This window comes from Trichosurus vulpecula, chromosome 1 (genome assembly GCF_011100635.1).
Source record: "Trichosurus vulpecula isolate mTriVul1 chromosome 1, mTriVul1.pri, whole genome shotgun sequence".
Lineage (NCBI taxonomy): Eukaryota > Metazoa > Chordata > Mammalia > Diprotodontia > Phalangeridae > Trichosurus > Trichosurus vulpecula.
Window position 1 is genome coordinate 120,415,404 of NC_050573.1, and position 23,267 is coordinate 120,438,670.

The 23,267-nt window shown below is 38.8% G+C and overlaps 1 protein-coding gene across 3 annotated transcripts in view; it reads left to right on the forward strand.

The window, feature by feature from the left end:
* The window catches only part of ENPP2 (ectonucleotide pyrophosphatase/phosphodiesterase 2), a 189,612-nt gene extending 166,898 nt beyond the window's left edge, over positions 1-22,714 (forward strand). For all 3 annotated transcript variants that reach the window (XM_036739570.1, XM_036739576.1, XM_036739567.1), the window contains 4 exons: positions 1,149-1,226; positions 9,634-9,766; positions 15,774-15,930; positions 22,115-22,714. In XM_036739570.1, coding sequence (XP_036595465.1) covers positions 1,149-1,226; positions 9,634-9,766; positions 15,774-15,930; positions 22,115-22,285 — 539 coding nt within the window. In that variant the 3' untranslated portion in view covers positions 22,286-22,714. The remainder of the gene's footprint in view (positions 1-1,148; positions 1,227-9,633; positions 9,767-15,773; positions 15,931-22,114) is intronic.
* Positions 22,715-23,267: the final 553 nt, after the last annotated feature.

The following is a 23,267-nucleotide window of genomic DNA, read 5'->3' on the forward strand; positions in this document are numbered from 1 at the left end:
AATATAAAGCAATACATTTCTATTTTAAGAAAACCTATATAATAAATACTATACATTATTTTCAAAGCCATCCAGTTTTTCTTTGCTTTTTTGTAGGTTTTCTTTTGTTCTCTTCGGTGCACTTTTTACTTTTTTTCCCTTCTTCCTTCCCCCCACCAAGGCTACAATACACATACATACGTATATATGTACACACACACATACACATACACATATATAAACATATATACATAGATATCCATAAATATACACATATATGTAAACAAACCATATTATGTTTATTTCCACTTGTCATCTGTTTCTCTGCAGGTGGGTGGTATCTTCTTTCATAAGTCCAAGTCTTTCCATAGTTTTCTAAATCCATCAGCTCATCATTTCCTATACTACGACAATATTCTATCTGAGATTGTCTATGGGAGTTTCCCCCCAAGTTTCTGCATTCCTTCTATTCTTGCCTCATAGGTTTTATTTATACAGGAATATTTTAATTTAAAATAATCAAAACTATCCATTTTATATTTCAACATTGCTCTCATCTAATAATATGGTTTAAGGTCTGATACCTGCATTTATTTCTTAATCATATGTTTGTACCTTTATCCTTTAATAAACACAAGAGAGGCAGTCTCTAAGAAGCATTTTGATATTTATATTTAGTTATCTTTGATCAATTTATTTTGTCCTTTTTTCTCCTTCTCAATCTGAAGGTTTTTAAAAAACCCAACATTGAATTTTCCCAATGAGAATAAGGAGGATCTTATAGGTAATACTTATCTAGATCCAAAGAACTGGTAGGAAGAAGGAATGAAAGGAGCAGAAATAAAGGGGAGCAAAATGGGAGGGGAGGGAAAGAAGAAGAGGGGAGAGAGAGAGAGAGAGAGAGAGAGAGAGAGAGAGAGAGAGAGAGAGAGAGAGAGAATGTTTACATACACATTAATGCATTTTCTCTTGGGAGAGCATGACAGAGGAAGAATATGTATATGAGAATATGGTTAGAGGAAGAGGGACTAGGAAGAGGGAAAAAGATTGATTTGCTCAGATAGTAGGTATACTCATAGGAAAGACCTGCCTATTAGAGAATCTGACACAACTGATATTGGTAATGTCTAAGTAATTAACATTGCATTGTTTTCATTTAAACATTTTAGATCTGAGCTCTTCTGCAGAATCTAAATATGATGCCTTCCTTGTCACTAACATGATTCCGATGTATCCTGCCTTCCAAAGTAAGTACATTTAGCCTCTACAATTGCGAAAATAAAATAAAGCATTTACTATTTGTCTTTTTAATCTAAATGTTTAATTTTGATAATATTGGCAAGGCTTTGCATTTATATAGCACTTTATAGATTTAAAAATTATTTGAAATTATCTCCTTATCTCAATCCTCGTAACAATCTAACAGAATAGGTTGGCAGCCATAACAATTTTCAGTTTACAGATGAAGAACTGAGACTTAGAGCAGTTAAAGGCCTCACCTAATGTTACTTAACTAGTAAGTGACAGAGTAGGGATTAATCTCCTTTTTTTAATAAAATGTTTTAATGTCTTCCTTCCCTCCTCTTCCCTCCATTCATTTCCATTGTGGACTTCCTAAACCTTCCCTGTAACAAAGAAGTACAGTTAAGCAAAACATACGGACACATTAACCACATCAAACAGTATATGTTTTATTTTTCATGTGTAGTCCACTGCCTTTCTACCAAGAGGAAGTGTTTCACCAGTCTTGTAGAAAGAACATTGATCATGACATGGCTTCAGCATCTCATGGTGTTGTTTTTCTTTACGTAGTTAGTCATTGTGTATATTATTCTCTTGCTTCTGCTTAATACACTGCATCCATTCATACAGCTCTTCCCACGTTACTTTGTTTTTCTCATTTATTATTTCTCAGTATGCAATAATGGTCTATTACATTTGTATGCAACAACTTATCAAGCCTTTCCCCTATTGAGCAAAGCACCCACTTTGTTTCCTAGTTTTTGTTTGTTTGTTTTATTTTGCTACAAAAGTCCTGTTACAAGTATTTTGGGACTTTTCACTGTGTTAGCAACTGGTTATAGATAGTACGGCTATATGACCAGCAGTAGTATTGCTGGGTTAAAACGTATGAACAGTTTAGTTACTTTTTCTAGAATTGTTTCAAATGCTCTTCCACAGCAGTTGGACCCATTTACAACTCTTCCAACAGTGTGTTAGTATGCCTATCTTTCCAACAATGGCTATTTCTGTCTTTTATCATTTTATCTTATATCTAGCAATTTATATCATCTTCATATAGTTAGTTTGCATTTTTTTCTTTTTATAACCACTTGTTAATATATTTTGAGCCCTTATCTATAAGAAGAGGCAGCATGGCATAAGACAAATCTGGCCTCAGGGTCAGGAAGACTCAAGTCCTGCTGCTCACACATAATAGCTATGTGACTTTGGCCAAGTCATTTAATCTCCTAGTGCCTCAGGCAACTTTCAAAGAAAGTTATAAATTTGCATTGGTAGAGGGAATTTCCTTCCTGGGAGTTCCTTCTATCAATGGAATCTTAGTTCTGGATTCACTGCTCCCCTCCCAAACTCCTTACTCCCAAAAGGCTTCTTCTTTTCTGGGACCTCTATCACCATGTACATTTATCAATGTCTTTTGCACACAATAGGGAAATATACATATGTATAATAAATATATATGTAGTACATACCCATGCACACATACATATATAAATCTATCTATATTTGATGCTTATCTTTTTCTGTTTGGAGTTTGGGTCAAAAGTGGTTATCTAGAGTTCTGATAAGAAGCACTTTTATGCTTGACCAATCCAATGGTAAATGATATTCAACAACAAAATGGAGTTCATCAAATGTTTGCTAAGAACTTCTTATGCGTTTCCTCCAGAATGTTGTCTAAAATACCATGACTCATGAGCTGGCTTCTGAACCACCAAAGAATGATTAATTTTCTTTCAGTACAGTTTTAGTGGCATATATCTGATTGTTTACTGATAATTTAAAAATTGTATGATACAGTTCCATGATTAAGTAGAACACTCCGTTCCCTAACTGTGACAAATTCATTTGTTAATCGATTCATTTAACAAATATCTATTGAGTCCCGATGATGTGTAAGGCATTGTGTTACTGTTCTGAGATGAGCTCAGATTAGGATGTGGCCTCAGACTTCAGTGACCATACAATTTAGTGACTGGGATCAAGGAAGTGTGCAAATTAACTTCTGCTTTCTATTATAGTTAAGTGCCCTGAGAGAGGCACAAAGTTTTTATGGAGTTTGAATGAGGGACAATTTTACAGCCTATTTTGGAGCTTGGCAAAGACTTTGTAATGGCAAGTAGCATTTGAGCTGGACATTGGAAGATGGGGAGAATTTTAATAGGCAGTGATGCTGATGATGAGGGCATTTCTAGCTGGAGGGAATGGTGTGAATAAAGCCCTGGAAGCAGGGAAGCTCAGTGTGTATTTCCAGAATAGTTTAGTTTGGTTGGAATGTAATTGTACATAAAGGAGAGTCATGTGAGAAACGTTTGGGAAGAGTGACGTAAAATCACAAGCCTAGAGCTGGAAAGGATATTAGGCCTCATTGTGGTCTGTCCCCTTCCTTTTAGAGATGAGAAATGGAGGCCCGTCTCGAGAGAGGTGAAGTGCTTTGCTCACCTTGGCACTGGAGGAATGGTACATAAAGTTCAGAGAGATTGTGGCATGATTATTGTTGAGCAAAAGCATAGGATAGATCATAAATCTAGAGTTGGAAAGGACCTTAGAGGCCATCCAGTCCTGCGTCCTCATTTTACAGGTGAGGAAACTCAGAGCTTAGGGAGATTAAATGACTTGCCCAAAGTTACCATACAGATAATAAGCCTCAGAGATGGAATTTGAACCCAGGTCCCCTGATTCCTGAGGCTATGGCCTTCTACTATACCTTTTTCTGTCTCCTAAACAACTTAATTCAAAGGTAGAATCTATTGCCAAGAGTTTCCTATATGGAGATATCAATATCTTTATACACACATATAAGACAAATTTATAGATACATACATACATGTATATATATATGCATACACATATGTATAATGCACATGAATTTATATTTTACGCACACATACATAGTAGAAACATACATACATACATACTAAAATTTTAAAAGACTGGGTTCCTGGATCATTCTCAGCTCCAGTTCAAGCATTCCAGGAGCCCATGTCAATATATTCTTTGCAAATGTTATTTTGGAATGTGGCTTCATTTAATTTCCTCAAATCAGGGTTTGCTAGAGGCCTTTGTTCTTTATTGACACATTTTTGTCTAAGCAGTAATAAAGGAAACACACAGTACCATCCTGATGTTGGCATTGCAACAGGCCTCGGACAGAGGGCTCACTGTTCCTCTCCCAGCAGTGGGATGGTCTGTTCACATGCCACATTGCTGTGGTCTTTGGCCTTTTGAGTGTTCTCATTGTCTTGGTTTTCCTCCCTCCCCCTCTCAGTGCCTTCTGCTTAGATTGGCATTTGGTCTTCCTTTTCCCATCTTCTTTTTCTTTACATGAGGACCACATTTTCTGAAATGATAGAAAGTAGATAGGAAATCTGACCTTAGGCTGATTTCCTCTGATCCCCAGGGTGATGTTCTCTGGTTACTGTTATTATAACTCAGAGAACATTTTCTCCTTTGGTGGGCTGTTGTATCTATCTCATTTAAAATGAAACCTTTGAAGGTATATGGAGAACTCTGAACAGTGGTTAACTAGCTGATTAGTTTTTTCAAAGGACTATGAGTGTGAGACAATGCTCTGAAACCCATTTCCTCACTGAATAGGAAAGTATGAACTATGGTTATGTGCCTAAAGCTTCAGGACCTATCGATGCTCCTCCAATCTTTTTTCTATTCTTCTGCCTTTCTTTTTCTTCCCTTCTGCCTCTTTCTTTTTCTCTTTTTTCCACCTTTTCTCTTGACTGGAGAATTAGAATATATTATAGTTATTAAATAAAAGTTTCTCTCTCCATTCTTAATTTTTAAACCAGTGATTTTAGCTTCTTTATATGTATCTGTCCCTCTCCTAAAACAGAAATTAAAAATATTTCCCCCACTTTGGTTTTTGAAGTTCCTTTGATAGGAAAAAAGGAGATCCGTGAGGACTCAGCCTTGTGGTAAATACATTGTAAATTTTGATAGATACATTATCAGTAATCTTTGAGCAAAACTATGAGTATGTAGTACCCTCAGAGACTCTCAGGTACCACCTAGATATTTATTGAGTGGTCTTTGTTTTAAGACCAGTAACATCACATTTAGAGCTATGACAAGTGTAGACATAGTACTGCTGTTAACCTCCATGCTACCTACTGTTGCTGGTTAATGGCATCCCATTTGGGACAACATCCTTGACAAAATGACTTTGGTGCTGCATCAGGAGGATGATCAGCCAGGTACAGGCCTGGGAGGTAGAAGTTTGTGAGCATATTTGGGCATGCTAGGCAGGCTAGCTCATAGAGCCAGCTGTCTCTGCTGCCCACCTACACTTGAGACCCAAGTCTGTATCTGGCCTCTGCCACTTACTAATTATGTGATCTCAGATCAAAGCCTTACTAGTTTTATAGGCCTCAGTTTCCTCATCTGTAAAAATGAGGGAGTTGGACTAGATAGATCTCTATAGCCCCTCCAGGATAAGGGGAATGGCCCCACCCTTGGAGAGAAGTGGGGATGTAGGAGTGGAGTGGGGTTGCATGGAATGACTTTCTAAATGATCTCAGAGGCTCCCCTTCCCCAATTAACTAACTGTGTGGTTTAACCTCTCTATACCTTGATTTCCTTGTCTATGGAGATATAATTTGTTCTTTCCACATCACAGAATTGTTGTAAAGATCAAATGCCATAATGTAGAGAGAAGCCTTAAAATACTATGCAGTTGGAAGGATTGTTTTTATTACCATCCTTCTGAATAGTATGGTGGTGGTGGTGATAGTGATGGTGATGGGAAGAAGGAACAAGCATTTATTAAGCACCTACTATGAGCTGGGCAGTCAGTCAATAAACATCATATGCTTACTCTGTGCCAGACTCTGTGCTAAATGCTTTACAAAAATTATCTCATTTGATTCTCACGACCCTGGAAGGTAAGGGCTATGTTGTCTCCATAGCATTTAAGTGACTTGCTTGGTGTCACACAGCTAGTGGTCAGATTTGAACTCTGGGCTTTCTGACTCCAGGTCTAACACTCTATCGACTGTGCCAACTCATGGCAAGGTAAATGTTTGAAGCAACCCTGCCAATGTGTGCAGCTTCATTGAGCACAACGCTGGGTGTTGTTGGACAGGAAGAATTCACTGACTTGGGGGAAGGTCTCTTCTTTATCTGTCTACAATGGGGACAAACTTAGAGTGATGCTGACATGAGTAAATTTGTAGAACCCAAAGGCATGATTATACAAATTTCAAGTTGTATTGAACTGTATCATGATATCAGGTTCTACATGCTTTCTTATTTTCATTTATTCATTCTTTATTCATTTAACAAAAGTATCATACTAAGTACCACAGAAGATAGAAAGAAGGACACATGCCCATTTTTACTGCAAAGCCTAATAGCATTTAGCTAACATTTTCCCAAGGAGTTTCTCCATTATATTTATGTATTTCTATGTGTAACCCTAACCCCAATTTCTTTCCATAGAAAGTAAGGGGCAGCTAGGTGGCTCAGTGAGTAGAGCACCGACCCTGGAGTCAGGAGGACCTGAATTCAAATCCAGCCTCAGACACGTGACACACTGTGTGACCTTGGGCAAGTCACTCAACCTCAATTGCCCTGTCCTCCCCACTCCAAAAACAAACAAACAGACAAATAAAGAAAGTAAGGTCTTTGTGACTGTAAGTCTTCTATCATGACTACTCTTAGAGATCTGTCTTAGACACTGAAAATTTAAGGGACTTGTCCAGCATCGTACAGATGGGTCAGAGGTAAGACTTGAACCCAGGTCTTGTTGGCTCTGAAGTCAGCTTCCTCCGTGTTGTTGTTGTTCAGTTGTTTCAGTAATGTAGGACTCTTCATGGGGTTTTCTAAGCAGAAATACTGGAGTGGTTTAGCATTTCATTCTCCACTCATTTTACAAATGAAGAACTAAGGCAAGCAGGGTTAAGCGACTTGCCCAGGACTTGCCACAGCTAGGTTGGATTTGAACTCAGGTCTTCTTGACTTCAGGGTGGGTGCTGACTTCAGGGCCTGCTTCAGGGTCACCTAGCAGACCCCACTTATTCTATGCTGCCTCTCATATTAAGTGGATAGAGTGTTGGAAGTCAGGAAGACATGAGTTCAAATTCTGCCTCAGACACTGTGTGACCCTGGGCAAGTCATTTTATCTCAGTCTCAATTTCTTCATCTATAAAATGGGGATAATAAAAGTCCCTACCTGCCAGAGATCAAATAAGATAAGATTTGGGAAAAGCTCTGCAAACCTAAACGTGCTGTATAAAAGTTAACTATTGCTGCTGCTGTAATAAACATTTAACAAACATTTGTTGGATTGGAAATGAGGATATTGGTAAGAATACTAGATTTGGAGTCAAAAGACACGGATTTGAATCAAGGCTCTGTCCTTCACTAGCTGTGTGACCTTAGCTATGTCACTTAACTGAGTTTTCTTATCTGCAAAATATCAATAAATATTTATAAATATTTTATTGTGAGAATAAAATAAATGTTTGAGACTGTAAGCTCCTTGAGAGTTTTTCCCTTTGTGTATATACTGCTTAATATTGTGTGTGTCATATAACTCATGTTTCACAAATATTTGTCACTGAACTCATAGTGCTTTGTAAGCTATTATCATTAACATCCCATGGATTCCTCCTAGTATGACGGGACCAGAAAAAGTCCCCTCCATCCAACTGATGCTATTTCTCTCATGAGCCTAGAGTTGAAATGTTGTAATTAATTTTTTTCTCCTTTTGTAGAAGTACTGATACAGAAATAGGGATGTTGATAAAATTTCAGGATCTCTTATTTTGCCAAATCTAATTTCATTTAGCATGCGTGGGCACTGGGAATGCAAAGGCCAAAACCTTAAAGGCCATGACCTTAAAGAGCTTATGTTCTATGAAGCAAAATAGAATACAGGCAGTTCTCCCTTCACATAGATTCCCATTACACAAATTTGACTTCACCTAAAAAATTCTGAAAGAAATCTGCATTCCAAAAAAAACACCTATCTTAACTTTACTGTATAGTACTGTTCTGTCTCTCCCTCTCCCTCTCCCTCTCCCTCCGCCCCCCCTCCTGCTGCCCCTTATCTCAATGCTCCATAAACTCTCACCTCCTCCCCCACTCAAAGAATATCCTCCCCTGTCCTACAGAAGAATGGACAGGTGGAGAGACCATCCACTGTTGCTGTCAGAACAGTGGCTTGGCTTGAGACTTCCAGCATCTAGAGAGGAAAGCCTTGTCCTATTCCACCCACCTGCCCTGTGTCTGAGTGTCTGCTATCAGGTACCCGTGACTGTCTCGCCGGTGTTGCCCATTCTCTCCTATCAGTGTCCATGTCTGGCCCCCACATGAGTGCCTCCTCCCTGTTTTTCCTCTCAGTACCTGACTGGCTCTGGCCCTTCATGTTCCTTCTGCTGCTTTCACTTGTCCGTACCTGGCCCCGACTTGTCCTTGAACCATGTGCCAACCTCCTCCCTTCATGGGAGCATGGCCCCCTTCCTACCTTCATGCATCCTTCCTTCTTCCTTTCCTCCCCTCCAAGGGCAAATTTGCATCATGTGGAGGTCTGTAGAACAGCCCCATTTACTCAAAGTGAGAACTGTCTATAATACACAGATAAAGGAATACAAAGTACCTGTAACTTGAGGCTCAGTACCCCTGGTTTACATGGGCCAGGTTCAATCTTGGCAGCCCCATAACTCCTATTTCTTTGATTATTTTGTGCTCCACCCCCATTTTCCTCTAAAATTCTCTAATTATAACTCACATAGCTTATGTCTAGGTCTCCACATACAAGGGTAAAAGAGTTCTCAGATGCTGTACAAGTACTCAGATTCACCATGCATGTTGGATCTAGGACACTCATTTCACCACTCAGAAAATACATACAAAACAAAGGAACTATAGTTGTCTATAAACAAATGATGTAACTCTCTTCCTTCAGTGAGTACCATTAGCCCTCTATTCTCAAAGCTCTACCCTGTGGCTTGTACTTCTGTCAGAAGTAAATAAATAAGGTGGGAAGGAGGTAAACCTCTTTCCATTAAACCTGCATCATCCAGATAGCACATAAGGAAAATGGAGGCTGAAGTCCAGATTGTTTGCTCCCCCATAACAGGACTCAGTGACTTATTTTTCCACCTTTTGGGCCACGAAAAAGCAGACACTACGAACAACTGAGGGGTGTGTGTGTGTGTGTGACAGGGGAGGAAATCAAGATAAACCTCATGTAGAAGTTATGTAAACTCTTATTTGAAGAAAGGAATTCTAACGGAGAGGGAGCAAATTCTAGATATGGTAAATTCTGAGCTGCTGAAGAAAGATGTATTTGAGCTAGAATTTTAAGTCAGTGGTCTTTGGCACAGTGAAATGTATTGCCAAACATTCAGTTAAAGTAGAAGCGTTTTGCTCACTCAAGATTGTGTCTTTGGACAGGAATCTGGAATTATTTCCAAAGGGTTTTGGTGAAAAGATATGCAACTGAGAGGAATGGAGTCAATGTCATCAGTGGACCCATTTTTGACTATGACTATGATGGCTTACATGATACACAAGACAAGATCAAACAGTAAGACTCAAATTTTCCTTTTTAAGAATTTTACTTAAATTTAGTGTTAAATTTATTTTAATGTAATTTACATGCACATTATTTTATTTGATTTACAATATACTCATTCAAATTAATTTACATTAACATTTAATTAAATTTTTTAAAAAAATTAAATGTCTGTTTTTGAATTCCAAGAGGTCATTAAAGGTTATCAAATACTTGGGTAATAAAAAGAGACTGTGTTCTTGAAATCCTTCTGTTTACACCTCTCCTCTTCAGTTCTCCAGCTTTTAATTTACTTTGACTCAAATATTGATTCAACAAACATACAAAGACACACCTGCTATTTACAATATAGAGGGCTAGGCGCTATGGAAGATATAGAGATAGACAAGACATGGTCTTGCTCTCAAGGAGTTTATGATCTAGTAGGAGAAATTAGACATGAACAGAAGTAAATATGATGCATATTGAAATATAAGTGCATGAGAGTGTTCAAAATAACACATATTAATTATAATTAATAAGTAGTATTAGAGTAGATGAGACAGACTGCTTCTAGCCACAGAGGATTAGGAAGGAAGGCTGCATGGAAAAGGTAACAGGTGAGTGGGTCTTTGAAGGATAGGTGGTAAGATGAGACATGTTAGCAGGCAGAGATGGATAAGAAAGGTGTTTTTGATGTTAGAGAATAATTTGAACAAAGGCACTGAGGATGAGGATGTATTCCAGGGGTGGGCCTCAAGGCCACATGCAACCTTCTAGGTCCTCAAGTGCCACCCTTTGACTAAATCCAAGCTTCAAATCCAAACACAGAATATTTTGTTCTGTGAAGTTTGGATTTAGTCAAAGGGCCACACTTGAGGACCTAGAGGGCCATATGTGGCCTTGAGGCCACAGGTTCCCCATCCCTGATATTCCATCAGTAATACAGACTGGTTGTGTAAGGAAATACAGGGGTGGACATCCTGAATGCACCCCAAATAGTCATGAAATACTAAAGGCCCAGAGAAAGAAAGGCTTTCAGTGTTTGCCTAGGCCCTTTGTGGAGGACCAAAGGTACAACAGAGACAAGAATTTTACAATACGAGAAAGCAGGTCTGGGTTACAGTTTGTGCTGGTAGAAGCATTGCCCACAGCTGTGAGAGTAACTCCACTGAAGTACAGACTTGGCCCAGAGAGTAGGACTTGAGCAATAGGCTGAATTTACACAGAGGAAGTCTCATGTAAGACTGGATGTACGAGAAAAAAAACTTACCTAACAGATGTGTCTAAAAGTAACATGGAAACCCTTGGGAGAGCTAGTAGGTTCTCACTCATTAGAAGTCTTAAGCAAAGAGCTAGATGACCGCCTGTCTTTAAGTATAGTTTGGACTAGAGGTCCCCCCCAACTTGGAGATTCCACAGTTCTACTAATATTAGGTTTTGAGCTAAAATTAAGATGATGAGAGGGTGGTGTTATGGAAAGAGCACTGGATTTGGAGCCAGAGGACCTCGGTTACAAGTCCTCACACACCTATTTGCTACCTGTGTGACCTTGACTGAGTTGTTCAACCTCTCTTGGCCTCAGTTTCCTCATGTGTCAAATGAGGAGATTGGTTTAGTTTATCTCTAAGGTCTCTTCCATGTGCCAATTTCATGTTTACAGATTTGATTGTCGACCAGCCATTTATTTCTTCAGAAAGAGTAGTGAAAATTTGAAAAGCTGTTATTTTCTTCTTTTCTGTGTCCTTGTTGGTAACTTTTTTTGTATCACTTAATATTTTGATAGTAAAATTGTGGAAATAGACAATTTTTTTGGTGGGGGGAGGGTGGGTCTCTATTTCACCCAGACTGCAAGTGCAGCAGACGTTGAGCTTTATCCCATTACTGATTGACATGAAAGCTTTGACCTGTTCTGTTTCTGACCTGGATTGGATTGGCCCTTCTTAGTCAGCTTGGTTGCTGCCTGTTCCCAGATGCTTACCGTATTGGCTCCAGACTTGGTGTGGACATCCCATCCACTCAGCCTGCTGCATGAAGCTCAGAACTCCTGAGCTCAAGCAATCCACCAACCAAAGCCTCCCCAGTAGCAAGGATTATGAATGTGCACCACTCTGCCTAGCAAAATAGATAGTTTTGTAAAGATTTATATGACGTGATAGCATACTATTTAGAGTATACTAGCTACTTAGTAGCAAGCCAGGACTATGAAGCAAGAGAAAAAGAAAATAAATGATGTGGGAAGGCATGGTGCCCAGTCTTTATATGAGTTATCTGAACCTTTTCACTCCAGATCCAGTGCTCAATCTCTTATATTAGTTATAGCCCTGGACCAAAGTTAAGATAATAAGATAATTGATAAGGAGTTGTTAATTTGTATGTGTCTTTACTGCAAGAAAACAGTTATACATGAGACTTCAATGAAATAATTATTTAATAAGCATTTATTAAATTTATTATAATTAAATTTATTATTTATTTATATTTAGCATAATTAAATTTGTTATATGCCAGGCACCATGCTAAGTACTAGGGATACAAAAAGGAGCAAAAGATGATCCCTATCCTCAAGGAGCTTACAGCCAATCTAATGGGTGTGTGTGTGGGTGGGGAAAGCAACAGCATGCAAATGGATATAAACAAAGCAAGCCAAATAAAATATAGGTTATAAATAGAAAATAATTATGGGGGAAGACACCAGAATTAAGAGGATTTAGGAAAGGGCTCGAGTCAAAAATGAGACTTTGGTTAGGATTTAAAGGAAGCCAGGGATTTTTATCGTAGGATCCTCGGATCATAGATCTAGAGCTGAAAGGGACTTCAGAAACTGTTTAGTCCAAGCCACTCATTTAATAGAAGAGAAAACTGAGGCTCATGGAAGTTGAGACTTGTCCAAATTCACACAGGTAGTCAGTGGTGGAGGCAGGATTTGAACCCAGGTCCTCTGATTCTAGAGCATGTGCTCTTTGCGTAGGAAACCATACACTCTCCTTCAATTCTTAATATTTACTTTCTGTTAGATTTAGAGGTAGAAGGGGCCATAGGGATAATCTGGTCCAACCTGGTCATTTTATGGATGAAGAAACTGAGGCCCTGGAGGTGACTATGACTTTCCCAAAGTCAAGTAATTGGACTCAGAAGTAATAAAACCAGAACCTGGTAATAAACCCAAGTCCTATGAGTCTAAATTGAATGTTCCCACCATGACAAGCATATTGTAGTCCAGATAAATTAGATCCAGTTTTAAGGACATTTGGATTGTTGTAGGACTCTCAGAGAGAATGCCTGAATCCATGTATCATGGGGTCTGCCAATGCAGTGTGTTTGTCCATTCCTTTTGAAAGGAAGGGGATGAATATATCTATACTAGGTCAGTAAACACACAGGAGACCATAAGGGGAATTGTGCAGATGAGAAAGCTCACTAATAAAAGCACCTACCTCATAGGGTTGTTGGGAAGATCAAATGAACATATTTGTAAAGTACTTAGCACACTGCCTAGTCCATAGTAAGAGCTAAACAAATGCTTATCACCTCCTATCATAGATTTCAGCTAGAGTCAGCCTTTTTATTTTATTTCTCTTTTTTTTCTTTTTTAAAATTTATTTGTTTATTTTTGGTTTACAACATTCAGTTCCACAAACAAGTTCCCAATTTTCTTCCCTTCCCTCTCCTACCTCCTCCCCAAGATGACATACCATCTGATATAGGCTCTACATATATATTCACATTAAATGTATTTTCACATTAGTCATATTGCAAAGAAGAATTATTACCAGTGGAATGAACCACAAGAAAGACGAAACAAAACAAAACAAAAAGAGAGAGAGCAAATAGTATGCATTCAGATTCCATAATTCTTTCTCTGGATGTGGATAGCATTTTCCATCATGAGCCTTTTGGAGTTGTCTTAAAACCTTGCATTGCTGAGAAGAGCTAGGCCTATCAAAGTTAGTCATTGTACAATGTGGCTGTAACTGTGTACAGTGTTCTCCTGGTTCTGCTCACTTCACTCAGCATCAGTTCATATAAGTCTTTCCAGGTTTTTCTGAAGTCCACCTGCTCATCATTCCTTATAGCACAGTAGTATTTCAATACCATTAATATACCACAACTTGTTCAGCCATTCCCCAATTGATGGGCATCCACTCAATTTCCAGTTCTTTGCCACCACAAAAAGAGCTGCTATAAATAATTTTGTACATGTAGGTTCTTTTCCAATTTGTATGATCTCTTTGGGATACAGCCTTAGAAGTGGTATTGCAGGCACATTTTATAGCCTTTGGGCATAGTTCCAGATTGCTCTCCAAAATGGTTGAATCAGTTCAAAACTCCACCAACAATGCATTAGTGTTCCAATTTTCCCACATCTCCAGCATTTATAATTTTCTTGTTTTGTCATGTTAACCAATCTGACAGGTGTGATGTGGTACCTAAGAGTTGTTTTGATTTGTACTTCTCTAATCAGTAGTGATTTAGACCATTTTTTCACATGACTATAGATATCTTTAATTTCTTCCTCTGAAAATTGCCTATTCATATCCTTTGACCATTTATCAATTGGGGAATGACTTGTATTTTTATAAATTTGATTCAGTTCTCTCTATATTTTAGAAATGAGGCCTTTATCAGAGACATTGGTTGTAAAGATTCTTTCCTGGTTTTCTTCTTCCCTTCTAATATTGGCTTTGTTTGTACAAAAACTTTTCAATTTAATTTAATCAAAATTATACATTTTATACATTTTGTATTTCATAATGTTCTCTATCTCTTGTTTGGTCATAAATTCTTCTGTTCTCCATAAATCTGACAGGTAAACTATTCCTTGCTCTCCTAATTTGCTTATAATATCAGCCTTTATTTTTAAATTGTGTACCCATTTGGACTTTATTTTGGTATACAGTGTAAGATATTGGTCTATGCTCAGTTTCTGCCATACTGTTTTCCAGTTTTCCCTGCATTTTTTGTCAAATAGTGAGTTCTTGTCCCAGAAGCTAGAGTCTTTGGGTTTATCAAACAGTAGATTACTATAATCATTGACTTGTGTACCTAACTTATTCCACTGCTCCACCATAGAGTTAGCCTTTTTAACATACAGCCTATTTAACATACATCATGACTCTCATCTTCCGCTCTCTGTATAGTTTAATTGATCAAACATTTTAAAGGACCGACTGTGTGCACGTCATGGGGGATACAAAGACAGTGACAAAGCTGGGCCCTCAAGGGAGGTTATACTACACTGGGGGAATTTGATATGAGCACAAGGAATTATGGATAAGATAATCTGAGGAGAGAGAGAGTGAGCAATAGCTGGAGGGATCAGAGAAGACATGGAACAGGTAGTTCCTGAGCTGAACCTTCGAAGCTGATCGGGATTCTTAGGGGTGGAGATGAGGAAGGAGTGTATTCTAATCATGAGGTATAACTTGGGCAAGTGTGCAGAGCAAGGAAATGGGATGCTGAATTTGGAGAAAAGCTAGTTATATAGTTTGCCTGCAATGTAGAGTATGGGGTGGGAGTGGGGGTTATGAGCAATAAGGCTAGAAAGATAGGTTGGTGCTAGCTGGTGGACAGTCTTGATTCAGTCCATCAGACAACTAACATTTATTAAGCACCTATATTGTGCAGACATGGTACCAAGTACTGGAGGTACAAAGAAAGGCAAATGACAGTCTTTGTTCTCAAGGAACTTACAGTCTCATAGGGGAGATCACATGCAAGCAACTATGTACAAACAAGTTATAGACAGGGTGAATTAGAGATAATCAACAGAGGCAAGGTATTAGCATTAACGGGAATTGGGAAAAACTTCTTACAAAAGGTAGGACGTTAGCCGAGACTTGAATCTAAGAGGCAGAGATGAGGAGGTACAGAGTTCCACACATGAGGAACAGCCAGGCTGAGCTGTGTGCATTTTAACTAACCCCCTTGTCTGCAAATGAGAAATGATCTTACCATGTGTGGGAGTTAATCTTAGTGTCTTGGCTGTTGTTAAAGAAGGAAGATTACATGTCATTTTTTAAAAATTTTCCTCTACCAGACATGTTGAAGGAAGCTCCATTCCAATCCCCACTCATTACTACAGCATCATTACTAGCTGCTTGGATTTCACTCAACCTGCTGACAAGTGCGATGGCCCCCTCTCGGTCTTTTCTTTCATCCTTCCTCACCGGCCAGACAATGAGGAGAGCTGCAATGTGAGTACAAAGGGAAGCGAGGGCAGTGGGTAAGACCTTCGACCAACATAAACACCACCTCGTGACTTTGCAAAAGGCGACTTGCCAGCCAGGAAAGATTCTTCAGCTTTTATACAGCTTTTAATAGTTTTCAGATGGCTTTTGCCTAAGCTAACTCATTTAATCAACCCTGTGAATATTATCTGCATTGTACATGAAAGGAAAATGGAGACCCTGAGAGGTTAAGGGACTGTCTTTCATTTATTCTGTGTAGATCTTATATGCACCTTCTTACTTCTACATTGTCTCTTCCGTTAGATTGGGAGGTCTCTGAGGGTTGGAACGGTCTTCGCCCCTCCCTCCACCTTTTTATCCCCAGCACTCAGCACAGTGCCTGGCCCATAGTAAACACTTAAAACATGTGTTGACTAGTTGGCCTCAGTGTCACACATCTAGCAAGTACAAAGCTAGGACTTCAATTCATATCTTTTGATTTCCAGTTCAGTCTTTTAGGGATTGCCTCTCAAGATGATGGTGATGGGTGGTCATTTCTATATTGCTTTGAAATTTGTGGATCACTTTATATACTTTATCTCATTTGATCTCACATTGCACAATGCAGTCTCTTAATTAATGCTTGCCATATCAACCCTTTGAGGTAAGTACTGTTGTTATCCCCACTTTGCAGATGAGGTAACTAAGGCTCAGAGAAAGTAAGTGATAATGCCTAGGATCATTTAAATGTCACGCAGTTCAAGGTCAGAACCTCAGTCTTGACTCCAAGTTCAGCATTCTACCCACTGTGCCACAATGCCTCTCTAAGCATTAGGAAAGAATGACTGAATTATAGTAAACGCCCACGGCAGAAAAAGCTGCCAATAAATTCTTGGATTGTGCTTCTGTTTGTACTCCTAGTCCCTGAACTAATTATTCAAGAACTGTGTTTAAACAAACAAACAAACTCCTCCCTTAATAAATGCAGATATATATTTGAGTTTCCCAAGTTTTGCATTGTACAGCTAAGGATCAGGCTCAGTAAACACTTTCATGAGCTCATAGTACTAATCAGGGTAGGATGTCGATCTTTATTTGTAAGATTTCCAACACGAGCTGAATTGCTAGTCTGAGCTTAGGGTTTGAGAACCCAAAGGAAAACCATTGAAATGAAGTTGACCTGTCATCTCAGTTCTCCTGAAGAGAAAAAAAAAGTGAAACCAGAAAAACAGCTTGAGAAAATGATTGAATTTGTCCTGAACTGCCATGATCTCAGAAGGCAGTCTTATGGGTCAGGAAATGCCTTTTTACCTTGTGGCTACCCCTTCAGATGTTTGCATTTATAAAAATTAAAATCGATGAAAATGAAAATCCAAGGACTGTATTGAGGAGCCCACCTCTTATCCCCACCCCCCCCACCCCCCTGGAGTGTGGATCTGTTCTATGGGGATGTCTATTCTCAGGGGAACCTGGGCTAGGTTGAGACACTTTCTTTTGTAAATGGCACTACTTCCTGAGTACTAGATGTAACCTTCTTGGGAGAACTATTTTTAGATTTGTCCTTCCCCATGAACCTCAATACTTTAAGAGGAAGATAGGAGCAGGGAAAGAGGAGAGCCCTTAATTTCCCCAGACTGCAAAATATTCTGCATATTTATGCTTTTTGGCCTGGAGCTTCCCAGGGCCGCTTCCTGAATCAACACCCTCATGCTACATATTTAGCATTGGCACTGGTGAGCCCTCCTTCCCAATCCAGGTCTGTGTGGGCTGAAGCTTTCCGAGAAATTCAAGTTCCCAGGCTTCAGTTCAGAGTTCAATAAAGCCACTGAGGAGGAAAAAGTGTGAGCATTTGAAGTTTTAAGCCTTGTGACATGTAGGACTGCAACTCTTTTGAGCTACTGGCCAGCTTTTAAGAAGCTGTTGTGGGTTTTCTTCTATAATAATCTAGGAACCTCACACTATTTCTCTTTCCCACTATGAGAGAGAGAGAGAAAGTGAGAAGAGAAAAAAATGAGGAGAGAAAATGGAGAGAGAGAGAGAGAGAGAGAGAGAGAGAGAGAGAGAGAGAGAGAGAGAGAGGGAGAGAGAGGAGAGAATGTTGTTGTTTTACAGAAGACATTGTCTCTCTGGTATTATTTCTATTTTCTAATTAGTCATGAAGTCGATTGTGCATTTTGGGACATCTGAATCCCTTCTGACAGTAAAACTTGTGCCAAACCTCAGTAATTGTGAAGCAGCTGGGACAGAAGAGGATTCATGCCTTTCCTTGACTGTTTCTGACCAAACCTACTCCAGCAGTGGATTGGGGGCCAAGTTCTCCAGAAGCCTCCGAGAATCTGCTTTAAATGGGAGCCATACAAATGAGCACAATCCTCCAAGTTGAGGTCAAGGAAGAAGCAGATGGGCAGTGGTGGTGCAAAGAAAATTCACCTTGCCTGCCAGCAAAGATGAATTATTAATAATAAATTGTGAATTAAATAATTAAATCTAAACAGGGGCCAATTAAACACTTACTCCCATTGAGAAGTTTCCTTAGGAAACAACTTCCTGGTTCTTCCTGCCTTTTAATATTTGTACTTCTTGGTCATGGCGAAGCAGTCTGTCAATAAGGATTTATTAAACAACTCCTATGTGCCAGATACTGTACTAAGCTCTAAGTATGCAAAAAATAGCAACAGATAGTCCTTGCCCTCAAGGAGCTCACAGTCTGATGGGGGAGACAGCATGTAAACAACTATGTACACACAAGCTATATACAAGATAAATAGGAAATAATCAACAGAAGAGTAATAACAATGATGATGGTGGTGGTGGTGGTGATGGTGATGATGATGATGAAATGTAATTTACACACTGGCCTTAAAATTAGGAAGAGAAGTGTTCCAGTCCTGTTTCTGGTACATACTGGCTGAGTGTCCAAAGCAACAAAGACTAGATATTTTAGGGCAATTACCAAGTGATCTGCATCGGTAAGGGGTGGTGGTGTATGGTCCTTTCTGGCAGTTCCCAACACTTGAGTTAGCAGATCTGGTCAAAAATAATAGTAATAAATAGCTACAATAATAGGTCATTTAATCAGCCAAAAAGCATTTATTAAGCCTAAGGTCCTGAATTAAGTGCTCAGGATATAAAGAAATGAAAAACAGATTCTGTCCTCAAAAAATTCACTTTCCTAATGGAGGAGACAACAGATTAATAATTAGCCGTTATAATTTTAATGTTTCCAAAGAACATAATGAATAGAACACTAGATTAGTCAAAAGCCTCTCCTAGTCCTGCCCTCCCTTCCCTACTACCCTCCTTCCCCCATGAATGATTTTCCTTCCCTCTGAGATTAATTTCCATTTATACTATATTTTTATTATGTTGTCTCTGCTTGAATATGAACGTGAGCTCCTTGAAGGCCAGGAACCATATTTTTATGTTTTTTTTCCCCTTTCTTTGCATCTCCAGAATTTAGCACACTGCCTGGCACGCAGTAAGGGTTCAATAAATGCCTGTTGATTGGCTACTTAGGAATTAGGCATAAATAGTAATTAGTCCATGAAATCAAGTCTCAAGCCTTAAATGAGCACTGTCAGACACAATACATAGTACTAGACTTGAAAGGATTGGCAATACCATCTGTTACCATCATACTATCTGCCCTTCATCAATGGAACTGTCCCTTTCTTTTTATTTTTCCATTTTGCTCTAAACATAGATTTAAAAGTCCTTTGTTACCCTTGAGAATTTTTATAAAGGTTACCTAATTCTAAATTTCAATCGTGCCAGAACTTTTCTGTATTTGTCTGTGGTTTTGTGTTCTTCTTGCCATCTTTTTAATATATTCTTTTAAAATTGGAGCTCATTCGAGAAAGTTCCCCATATTTCCACATTGGTTTCTATTGATGAGGCATTTAGGTGCTGGCAAACCACTGGGCCCTGAGTCAGGAAGACCTGAATTTCAATGTGGTCTAAGACACACTTACTAACTGTGTGACATCAGGCAAGTCTTTAACCTCTATTTGCCTCAATTTTTTCAACTGTAAAATGGGAGCAAAAATAGCACCTAATTTCCAGGGATGTTGTAAAGATTAAATGAAATAATAATGTAAAGTGCTTAGGACTGTGCTTGGCACACAGTAGGTGCTATATAAATACTAGCGATGATGATGATGATGACGATGATAATGATGATGTTGATGTGTCCTCATTTTTTCCCTTAGTCATTCATGATCATATCGTCAGGACTTTGTTTTTGAGAGCTATAATTCTTCTTGAGCCATAGTCACTCAAGCCATGGGTAGAAAAGGCAGGTTGGAATATTCCTATGATGCAGAATCTTAGAAAGATTCTTAAATGACTCAAATGACTTGCCCATGGTCATATAGTTAATGAGCATCAGAGCCAAAGCTTGAAACTGAATAATCTTATTTCAGATGCAGTCATTTCTCCTCAGACACCCTACCTCTTGTCATATGTAATGCTTCTTGGATCTTTGAGTCACACGTTATTGACCTTAGTAGTTTGATCCTGAGATTTTTGCTGCAAAAATGTTTACTTTGTAATCAAACATTTCCTTGTCCCAAAGGACATATTTCTCATCTATTTCTTCCACTCCAACCCCAACATTGGCATTTAGGACTCAACTTTGAGAAATCAAACCCTTAGTCACTCACAGTTTAATGTCAACCAGTAGAGTGCCCCGCAGATCTGTGATTTCCCTGTGCTGTTTAACCATTTCATCAATGTTCAGGATAAAGGCAGAAATAGCACACATCCAATTTTCAAATGAACCAAAGCTGAAAGGTACAGCAAATACACTGGATGATAAAGTCAGGATTTAAAAGGCCTTGACAACCTACAATATTGGGGGCATATCTGGTAGAATTTAATAGTGACAGATGCAAAGTCTTATACTTGGGTCCAAAAAATCATTCATATAAGTATGAGGTTGGTGGGAGGGGGGCGGGGGACAGCTATGGATACACATTAATTCACATGAAAAAGAACCAGGGATGAAAGTAAGCTATGGCAACACGGGCTCTCAGACTACATTGAGAGAGGTACAATGTTAAGACTAGGGAAATGACAGATCTGTCATATATTTTCTTGGCACATCTGCAGTACTCCATTCAGTTCTGGGCAACATATTTTAGCAAGGACATTGTTAAGCTATCACGTGTTCAGAGGAGGACAACTATGATGGTGTAGGGCCTTAAGATCATGCTCTATTAGGCTAGGTCGAAGGGTTGGGAGATGGTTAGCCTAGATCAGAGAAGATAGGAAGGGACATAATAAATACTTGAATGACACTCACAAGGAGATTAGACTTTTTCTGCTTGGCTGCAGAAGTTAAATTAAGAGCAACGGGTAGAAGCACCAGAGAATCTGATTTATATGTGGGGAAAACTTACTAACAACTAGTCTATGAACAAAGTGGAATGTTCTACCTTAAGATGCAATGGATTATTCCTCATCAAAGGTCTTCGTGCAAAGGCCAAGTTATTATTTCTTGGGTACATTGTAGAAAGGGTGTTTATTCAAACATATATTGGATTAGATTGCTTCTGATGTCCCAACACAGATGACTTTTTTCTGTCTCTTCCAACTCAGCGATTCTTGAGATGAACTCATGCATATATTAGTTCATTCTGTTCATGTTCTTATCAAAAGGATGATGCTGAATCAATTACTCTGAAAGATATAGAATACACACTTGTATTTTCATGTATTGGTCAAGTGCCCTTCTTAATTCTTTTTGTGAAATAGAAGAACTTTCCAGCTTACTTATGCATGTGCTGAACTGTTCCGATCTGACAGTCCTGGAAGGGGAAAAATGTGGAATTCTTTAGGGGCATTTGGGTTTTCTAATTTTGATTTATGTTCTGAGCAATCATTAAGTTGAATAGCCTCACACACCACATGTCGTATTTATTTGGTACAAGTAATTGCTGTTGAAAATGTTTACAGTTGAGGGTAGGTATTTGTGGGACCTTTCTGACAGGACTGTGGTAGAGAGAGGGAGGGAAGTGTGTGTGTGTGTGTGTGTGTGTGTGTGTGTGTGTGTGTGTGTGTGCATGCGTACTATAAGAGAGATGGAGGGAGTTCATTGGCTGTGAGCCTAGAAGTATGTAGAGGTCATTTGTGGAGGACCATCAAGAAGCATTTCCTTTGGAAAATTCTGAATTCAGGATGTGGCTCAAGCCAAGTTGCATTTCTCTTGTAGAGCTCAGAAGAGGAATCCCGATGGGTTGAAGATCTCTTGAAGATGCATACTGCCCGTGTGAGAGACATTGAGCAGCTTACCAGTCTGGACTTCTTCCGAAAGACCAGCCGGAGCTACCCCGAAATCTTGTCCCTAAAGACATACCTGCATACATTTGAAAGCGAGATTTAACTTTCTTGATCTTTCTCAGTGTAGCCCTTTATCAACTGGTGTATATTTTTATATTGTTTTGTATTTATTAATTTGAAACCAGGACATTTAAAAAGTTAGTTATTTTGATCCTGTACCAAATCTGGCATATTAAGCTCAAGTGTTGCCACCGTTTCTCTCTAATGCTTAATTTAGATAGGCTTACATTTTGAGTAGAGCTTGTGATACTGCAGTTTGAGTTTTAGTGGAAGCTTCTGAATGGTTCTGCAGGATTGATATTTGCATTGAGGAAATATTAATTTTCTAGTGCACAGTTGCTACATTTATAGTTCTGTACTGTATCGAAATACTGAACTTGTAAAGTTACATTCATTTACTGTTAATGATGACAGACATATTTAAGCCTTATAGACCAAATCTTAAATATAATAAATCACACATTCAGTTTTTTATGTTTTATATGGCTTTGATTTCACTCTTGAATTGAGTTATAAATTAGAGGGTGCTTCAAATGGTCACATAAGCATAGAACTTGTTTCTAATTCCTGGGCCTTGTCTTTATTGAGTGTAATACACATGGTCACTTGGATGTTTCTTCCATATAAACACAATTCTCTGCATGGGATAATTTAAATATAAATCTTCCAGAAAGCAATAGAGGATCTCTAAAGATAAAACAGAACTCTAGGACCTCACTACTGTTAGTGAGTCAGACACTTGAGCTCAATCATGTAGCAAAAAAAAAAAAAGACAACTTGATGGGGCAGATCGAAAGGCCTAGGTTTGTATTAATTTTGCCTCTTGGAGTTTACTTACAAAACATATGAGCTTATAATTATGCTCTTGTTAGAGAAAAAGATTCTCTAGTAATAGGTGCCAGTAGGGAATGGGGGTGGGATTTTGGATCATAGCATTGTACTATGAAAAATCACTTCTTTCTCCATGTTGCCCGCAGAGTGGCCCTGCCCCTGAATCTTCACACTGTAAACCAATGAAAATAAGG